This window comes from Tympanuchus pallidicinctus, unplaced genomic scaffold (assembly GCF_026119805.1).
Source record: "Tympanuchus pallidicinctus isolate F22 unplaced genomic scaffold, pur_lepc_1.0 scaffold5, whole genome shotgun sequence".
NCBI lineage: Eukaryota > Metazoa > Chordata > Aves > Galliformes > Phasianidae > Tympanuchus > Tympanuchus pallidicinctus.
This window is the reverse complement of record NW_026294769.1, coordinates 39,826,876-39,836,297: the sequence shown is the minus strand read 5'-3', so window position 1 is coordinate 39,836,297 and position 9,422 is coordinate 39,826,876. Positions and strand designations below refer to the sequence as shown.

Genomic DNA, 9,422 nt, shown 5'->3' with positions numbered 1-9,422 from the left:
CATTTACCCAGCCTGACTCCGCTGAACATCTGTCAGCAGCCATTTAATTTATTGCTAAACTTGAACTATAGACTGTAATTGGTAAATCTGCAGGATAGATGAGAACACACCTGAGAGGCCTTCAAATTATCAACTATTACAGCTGTTCGATTACTTTGGAACCACTTCTGATGCCTGCTATCAGCTCAAGGCCGTGTCTGCAACTGCCAACATCAGTCCAGTGAAGAATTCTGCAGAAAGATGTCAGAGCAGAGACAAAGCGGGCTTCGTCCAGAAGTGGTTAATCAATAGCTTGCTAGCTTGACTGAGTGCCATTAAATGCAGCGGTGCATCTACCGTATATAAAATGTGACCGGTCACTCCACATCATTCTCAGTCACCTTTTCTGCCATAGTGTTAGTTAGCAGGTTTTCCACTTGGAAGTTTCGGGGCACTACCAGAAATGTTCATAACACCATGGATCTGGGGAACAGTGATAATAGCCTGTTGCAGTTTTTGGTTTCTTTTTGGGAGGCGGAGGAGGAGGTAAGGAATCCATCTGTAAATGCATCTTAGTATATAACTGTTCTTTGCTTCTTTCAAACATACTGTGCATGTGACTAGAATGAGTGTAATCTGAAGATTATCAGATGGATAAATGTGGCTGGATAAATGCAGGATAACATGGGAAACACTGTAGTTATATCTTTTGAGAGACTTATGTTACGATAGAATTTGTACAGACTTTTAGTAATGGTGAGTTAGTTCTTTGAGATAGATGTCGATAGAAATCTATGCAAAAATGAGCTAATTAAAATATTAATGTGTGTTCTGTTTTGCTAAAGCACTGGGCTTAGTGTATTCTAATCATAGCTAATTAGCTAATACCTGCTTCTATCTACTTAGTTTAATACCTACTTAGAAATATTTCCTATTATCAATCTGTCCTATGTGAGCAAGTTATTTGCTTATCAGTATATAATGGGGAGCTACAAGAAAGAAGGGTACAGACTCTTTAGCCCAGTCTGTGGTGATTGAACAAGGGGAAATGGCTTCAAACTTAAAGAGGAGAGATTTAGGTTGGATATAAAGAAAAAGTCCTTTACAGTGAGGGTGCTGAGGTACTGGCACAGGTGGCCCAGAGATGTGGTGGGTACCCCATCCTTGGAGACTTTCAAGGTCAGGCTGGATGGGGCTCTGAGCATCCTGATGTAGCTGTAGGTTTCCCTGCTCAATGCAGGGGAGTTGGACTAGATGACCTTTAAATGTCCCTTTCAACTAGGGAATCTATGATTCTGTTATAATTTTCTATTTTTCAGCAATCATTTTCTTGTTTTCTTATTAAAAGTTCAACAAAAAAAGTAAAAATAGTTAACCTCATATAATCATAACCATCAAGAACATACCAGAGGAAAAGAGTTATCTGAAAGTTATTTTAGCAGCCATGGTGACTTTCTGCAGGAAAGCACTTTTTTGGCTGTCAGAATAAAAAGCATCATTTCAACATGTACTTCATTTTAAGCACATGCTTAACATAAGGCATGGGCTTAATGACAATTTGCCTGAAAGATGAAATGTTATGCTTAGTGAAGATCATGGCAAATTTCCCACTGTTTTCAGTGGGATTGGGTCCAAGTGAGATATGCCAGTAATAACAACCTTTCTACACTCAAAAGGCAATTCCCCTTGGAGTTCAAATTGATTTGTGGATATCATTACGTTTCACACAATATTAATGAAAAGCATTTATGAGACAATTATGGATCTGTGCATGTTAGCTAGAGGCAACAATGCCACATTTAAACAAGCAAAACAAACAAATTTAATCTAGGGAAAAGTGAGATAGTGAAACTGTGTTCTGTCATGCTTATTGTAATGCATACTGTTATTCTTTTTTGACTAACATACACTTCACAATTGACTTATTCTTCAAAAGGGGAAGAAATTACTTGTCAACAGCAACAGAAATTAAGTATCAAAACTCCCCCGTTGCCATTTTACTTGGTAGCTTTGGATAAGTGATCTTGATACATACTTCTAAGCTCAGCTTTTTGTTTTGTAGGCGCCAAGGAGAGCCACCACTTGAAAATGGGTTCCTTCCATACCTGGGCTGTGCCTTGCAGTTTGGTGCCAACCCCCTCGAATTCCTCAGGGAAAAACAGAAGAAGCATGGCCACATTTTCACTTGCCAAGTAGCAGGGAAATATATTCATTTCCTCACTGACCCTTTTTCATATCATTCACTGATGCGCCAGGGAAAACACTTGGACTGGAAAAAGTTCCATTTTGCTACTTCTGCCAAGGTACCACTTTAAAAATGGTTTTAATATCTAACGTGCTGGCAGGACAGACAGTGCTTAGTTAATCCCTGTAGCATAGCTATTAATTTGAAATATAATTTTCACTTTTCTGCACTTTTATTGGTATAAAATCTTGAGGTTTTTTTTTTTCTTTTTCTTTTTCCTTAATGGAAAGAAAGTGATTTGGATTATCCAAGAAATACATTTAGCAAGGCAGTATCCCAAATTGCTATAGGAGAAACACAGTTAGAACCTTCTGCGAATTATATATAGTTTGCTGAAGCTTAAACTTTCTTCAGGAGATTCTTACCACTATGGAAGATTAGATCCTATTGTCTCAACATGAGATGCAACACAGTAGAAGGTCTACCAAACTCTTACTAAAGGAAGCAAGCAGGCTCCTTTTGATGTCAGTGGGAGCTGACTGATGTTTTATGTAACCACATCCATTTATCTGTGAGCATCTGTTCACTCTTATTTTCATTTGCCTACTTAGCTGCTTTGGTTTGCTTAGAAAGTACTGCTTCTAGTATTCGTAGTCCATCTGATGCTTCCCAATGGTTAGCTATGATGTGTTTTGGCTTTAATTTCTGCAGTCCTTATCATACTTTCCTCTAGTAAGCTGTGAATTTATACTTCGGCTTTAATTTCTATTAGGCTTTGTCATCAAAGTCATTGCAGGTCTTATTTATCATGCATATAATTTATTTTGTAACAGGCTTTTGGGCATGGTAGCATTGACCCAGCAGAAGGAAACACCACTGAAAATTTTCATCATACCTTCATTAGAACACTTCAAGGTAATGCCTTAGATGCCCTCATCGAAGCAATGATGGAAAATCTACAATACGTCATGCTGCAGTCAAGAGCATCTAAATTTCAGCCTAACACCTGGGTTACAGAAGGACTTTATACATTCTGTTGTCAGGTGATGTTTGAATCTGGCTTTTTAACACTTTTTGGTAAAGAATTTAATCCAAATCATGACAAAAATCTATCAAAGCGGGAAACGGAGAGAGCTCATATCCTAAATGCCCTTGAAAACTTCAAGGAATTTGATAGGATCTTCCCAGCCCTTGTGGCAGGGCTGCCTATCCATCTATTCAAGAGTGCCCACAGTGCCCGCGAGAAGCTGGGAGAGGCTCTGCTCCACAAGAACCTCCTGAAAAGGGACAACCTCTCCGAGCTCGTCATGCTCCGCATGTTCCTGAATGACACTCTGTCAACCTTTGATGACATGGAAAAAGCAAAGACCCACGTGGCAGTGCTCTGGGCCTCGCAAGCTAACACCATTCCTGCCACTTTTTGGAGCTTATTTTACCTTCTCAAGTAAGTCCCAACGTTTCTTGCTTCCAAATGAGAAGAATAATGTTTATTGTCTTTCAGAAGCCAGTTCACTACTATGGACAAATTCCGCTGCTTCAGCCAACAATAACACAAGTGACAAGCTGTTGTGGACTTCTGCAGAAAACCCCCTCACTTGTCTCAGACCAAGCAGTGGTGGTACGACTGGTGGCAATTCCATAGATGCTTTTCAAAAAATACTACTCTGGGGCAATACTTTGAATCCTAGCAGTAGAAAGTAGAATGCAATACGCTTTGTAAAAAAACGTTTTGGAGTAAGCCTATATGATGCGACATTAAAAGTGCTGGTTGCAGTCAGAATACTAATTGTATTGAAGGCTCTCCCAGTATAATCAGATCTTTTTAGATCATCTCTCTAAAGCAGGCAAAACGAGCTTTAACTTCATTGTTGTTGTAATAGATATTTAATGGAAAATAGTTTATATGTTGATAGATCCTACTGAGGTTACAGCAGTTATGCAACAATACTGAAATGGCACTTCCCTGCTGCTTTCTTCACCCTCACTGCAGCAGTGCTTTTCTATTTGAGGATAAAGCCTTTGTGGCAGCATGAGGAGTGATCACCAAAATATTGTACAAATAATGCATGATGTTTTAGGCCAAACATTTGAGATTCACCTGAGATATGTCTGAATTCCTTGAGAGAAGGATAGGCATTCAAACCCCAAGTGGTTCAGGATTCTTACTCCTTTCCTAAGCTTCCAGACTAGATTTTCCAATATAGTATTTTCCTAAGTTTAGATAGCTGCAGTGTAAATGGCATCTGTTGAGCTTGTAACTTGTGTGAGAAGTGCACAGTTCAGATAAAACAATCAAATGTCCATTTTGGAGTGAATCTAAACTTGCATAATTTAGCCCTACATGACTACCTCTTGGGTATTCATCTAAATTTCTGTCTTGCACTTTCATATCTACCCACTGATGCTAATAATTGAAGATTTTTGGTACGTTTCGTTCTGTGAACGCACTGGTTTAAAGCTCCTGGCCTTGAAGTCATTTAATGCCCCAAATATGCATTCATAACAATGAAACTGTTGCGTTCTGTATTATTATCTATATATATTTCACCATAGCTTATAGATATTCTATAAGAAAATCTAGACAGTAGAGGATACTATGTCTTTTAGTATTAAGAATTTTCAGTTAGACATAATATATTGCCATAGAATAGGACATCATCTAGGAAAGTGATGTTATAAAACTGATCTGTATACGATCACTTTTCAAAATCTTGCAGCTGCTGTAAGGCTCCTTCCTAATCTATGACTGATTGTTTCTGATTTCTTATTCCTGGTATTGCTGACATCACTGTTTATTGCCTGTGTTACGCTCATTAGTTCTGTCCCATTGTCACTGAAGACAGAATCAAATAGTGTTCTTTTCCTTTTCTGCAGCTATTGCGCCTTTGCCAAGACATCAAACAGTGTGAGGGCATAAGTAGATCTTGCTACAACACTGACATGTTAGAAATTTTTTCAGCTTACAAACTAACTTTTAGTCAGGATGAAAACGAATGGCAAAACCTGTTTTTATCCCACTCCTAAGACTACTTTACACTTCTTTTTTTGATTTTAGGAATCCAGAAGCAATGAGAGCTGCTACCGAAGAAGTGCAAAGTGTTTTAGAAAGTGCTGGAGAGAAGATCAGCTTAGATGGCAACTATATTTCATTGAACCGAAAACAGCTGGATAATATGCCAGTGCTAGGTATAACTATTTTATTCAGGAGTACCAGAAATTGCCCCACAATTTTCAATATCTTCTATTAGTTCCCAAAATAATACTTGCTATGGGATTACTATCAACCAGTCGAAACCAGAACAAACATCTGTTTGTTCCTTATCAGTGGCTAACTATCATTCTTACCAGAATGGGAATACTAATTCACATGAATAGCACTTTTTCCTGGGAAAGGGGATGTCCGAATACTGCTGCACAACTACATAGCTTGGACACCCATGGGTAATTCAGAACAATACTTTGTTTACGTAAGATCAAATAAAAAAGGTGTTGTCAAATTTTATATCCCATTACAGAAGGTTATTTTCTCAGTTTTGCCTTTACCTCAATATAAAAGCCTGTTTTACTTTCAAATATTATGTTGCATCAGCTCTAAATATTTTTCTATGGGAAAGAAGATTATGTTCTTAGTCTAATCTGCAAAAAGGATAATAACGCCAACAAAAAATGAAGAAGATGCTTTCTTAGGCATTTGTAAAGTCCTGTTAAATTATTTCTCGTAATAGGGTCTGATGGTGGATTTGAATAGCTCAAAAGACATAAGCTCCCTCATGGATATATACATACTGTTTCTATGGTAACCATTTCTTTTCCTCTGCCTATAGATAGCATCATCAAGGAGGCAATGAGGCTATCGAGTGCATCCATGACTTTCCGAGTTGCTAAGGAGGATTTCACTTTGCATTTAGAGAACGGTTTTTACAACATTCGCAAGGATGATATTGTAGCTCTTTATCCTCAACTGTTGCATTTTGATCCAGAAATCTATGCTGATCCCTTGGTATGTATTTATCATAGTGCATTACATTCTGAGCTCAGGCAGAAGCTAACATGCCATTCAACAGATCATTTATCAGGAGTGCCCCACAGCTGATTCACTGTTACGCTCCAGACAGTCTGTTCTTAACACATGGATACTTAAAGATGGGCAAGAGAAAAAGTAAAGCCAGTGCAAGCACTGTCTATCTGAATAACATGATTTGCTATAACCAAAAACTGGGCTGGAAACCCAAGACAGCCTTCAACGTTTTGCTTTCCTCAATACGGAAAGGTTATCACTGTGGGGAGATCGAGGGAGGACAAGGGTAGTATTTTCCCAAAGATATGGAATGATCAGTGCTCCAATTCTGATGCATCAACTATGATGCAAGTTGTAATGCTTATTTTAATGGGTCAGAAAAGTAAAGATACCAAAAAGATTCACTAGCTCAACTCTAGCAAAGGTCCTGAGATTATACTGTCCCACAGGCCAGAATTTCTCAGGGGCCACACATTCCAAAAAGCAGAAAAACTGTCTTGCACAACACTGCCAGAGGCAATTCCCTCCCAGCCTGCATTTTGTGTCTTAATAGCATTACCCAGGCCTTGGAGGTATTCGGATATCAAGTAACTCCTCTGTGGGTTTTATTACAGACATTCAAATACGATCGCTATCTCAATGAGAACAAAGAAGAGAAGACTGACTTCTACCGCAACGGTCGCAAGTTGAAGTATTATTATATGCCATTTGGGACAGGAATAGCAAAATGCCCTGGCAGGTTATTTGCTGTCCATGAAATTAAACAATTTTTGGTTTTAGTATTTTCCTATTTTGAGATAAATCTTGTTGACAGTAACGTGCCGTGTCCTTCTTTAGATCAATCCCGTGCAGGACTGGGTATTTTGCAACCATCCAATGACATTGACTTCAGGTACAGACTAAAATGCCTATGAATATCGATATTACTAAGTCTGTCAACTATGTACAGTATAAATACACTATCTAACCTACACTTCATATTTTCTTCTTTACAAGGAGAGTGGTTAGGCCCTGGAACGGGCTGCCCAGGGAGGTTGTGGATGCCCCGTCCTTGGACGTGTTCAAGGCCAGGTTGGACGGGGTCCTGGGCAACCTGATCTGAATGTGTATGTTTGGTGGCCCTGCTAGGCAGGGGGGTTGGAACTACATGATCCTTGAGGTCCCTTCCAACCCGGGTGATTCTGTGATCTGTGATTCTGTGTGATTCATATATATATTATATATATTTGCAAATGAAACATTACAAATATCAGTGGAAAAATCTAAAGGAAGATGCTACTTCATCAGCCTAAAGGAAAATATGTGATGTGTGACATATGGTAGCAGCAGACAATGGGTTAAATGCATGATGTTGATACAAAAGTTTCCAAGTTTCCCCTTTCACCAAACATTCTAAAATGCAACTAGTGGTTCTGAACTATATTTATACAGTAGTTTTGGGGGATTTCTTTTGGCCAGAAAATACTTTTTCAGTATCCCATTTTTCTAATATAATTAGAAGTTTACCAGATTGTTCAAAATTGTATAAATTCAACAAGAAGTTAAAACTTATTCTTTTTTATAACTGAAACGTTGGGGATGGAAGGTTCTCCTCAGGGGTGAAGTAAAATTTTTATTGTGTAAAAGCAGTGGAAGGAAAGAGTTTCCTGGTAAAGTACCTTTATGTTTTTATGAAGAACTAGAAAAAGAGTTGAATAAACGCTACAAAAATTTTCACGTTCTAGTGAAATTACAAAACCTGTATTATATTCACTGTAATATATTTCTTTTCAGAAAGTTGTAAATGTATTAAAATAAATGATATTATATGTACCAAGTGCCTCTCTAGATTATTGGTTTTAGTATATTAATGTTCTCAAAGGTTTACATGCTTATCTCATGCCAACTGAGCCACCTTTACACTAGCCAGCTAAAACAATAGAATCATACAATATCTCAAGTTGGAAGGGATCCATAACCATCATAAAATCATAGAATGGTTTGAGTTGGAGGGAACGTTAAAGTTCCAACCCCCCTGCCATGGACAGAGTAGCCAAACACTAGATCAGGTGCTACGTTGCCCAGGATCAAAGAGTCCAACTCCTGGCTCCACACAGGAGCACTCAAAATTTAAATCCTATGCCTGAGAGCATTGTCCAAATAATCCTTGAACTCTGGAAGCTCAGGGCTTTGACTGCTGCCCTGGGCAGCTTGTTCCATGCCCACCACCTCCTGATGAAGAACCTTTCAGAAACTCCCAGTCTGAACCTCCCCTAACACAACCCCATGCCATTCTCTCAGCCCTGTTGCTGTCACTCCAGAGCAGAGACCAGTGCTGCCCCTCTGCTCCTCTCATGAGAGGCTGCAGGCCACCATGAGGCCTCTTTTCAGTCTTCTCTAGACAAACAAGTAACCTCAGCTGCTCAAGTGTCTTGATCTCTTCACCATCTTCACTGCCAATATGGAGATATAAAGAAGCAGCAACAAATGCTTGTGGTTGGATTGTGCACCCTTCTCTAAATTCCGTTTTTCCATACGCCATCACAAGTCATACTCTATAGATACTCCTAGTAGAGTTCCTTTAAAGCTATCATGGCCCATGTATTTCATTTTCAGTGGTAGCATGTCTGTAAGAAAACCATTTCAGGGATAGTACCATTTGGTTCTCTGTAACATCCTGTCCTTTTCTTCTGCAAATGATGGACGGGTATCATAAAATCCAGTTTTTAGTGAACCACGTCCAGACTGAAAGAAGGAGGTTTCTTATCATCTGCCAATAGAAAGAACAAATGGACTTAAAATACAGTTGTTCTCCTGTTATGTGTATCAAAGTATGTAACTTCTGCCCTTGACTTGAATGTTAGCCTCATCACAGAAAATGAAATACACAGCTATTTGATATTTTCAAATTTTACATTCTGGCAAGACATCTGATCTGGCTGATACAGCATCCTAAACATGGAATTTTGGACTGTGTCCTAGAACTGCTTTAAATTATGTATGTTTCTCTTCTCACTATCCACCATGTTAAATGTGCAAATGTGAAGAAGTACATTTCTGCATGTGTGATTATTAACTTGTTATCTTTCTAATTTTACTTAAACTTTGCCATGTATGGCATCTGTAATATTACAACTATTAGGTATAATGAAAGTGGCTTCAAATTATTAGTTTGGTTCTCTTTGTAAGGAAGTATCCAGGAAGTATCCAGTACAGCCTGTTGCACTTCCATCAGTTATGTTTTCACATGATTTCTATCAA

General features: G+C 38.6%; 1 protein-coding gene across 1 annotated transcript; it reads left to right on the top strand.

Annotated features, from left to right (window-relative positions):
* The first annotated feature begins 336 nt into the window (after window positions 1-336).
* LOC128091418 (cytochrome P450 7A1) lies at window positions 337-7,994 on the top strand. The gene is made up of 7 exons (XM_052704527.1): window positions 337-525; window positions 2,042-2,282; window positions 2,998-3,608; window positions 5,220-5,350; window positions 5,989-6,164; window positions 6,797-7,163; window positions 7,394-7,994. Exons 1-6 carry the CDS (start codon window positions 443-445, stop codon window positions 7,094-7,096), a joined length of 1,542 nt encoding a protein of 513 aa, XP_052560487.1. The 5' UTR covers window positions 337-442; the 3' UTR covers window positions 7,097-7,163; window positions 7,394-7,994.
* The last annotated feature ends 1,428 nt before the right edge of the window (window positions 7,995-9,422 follow it).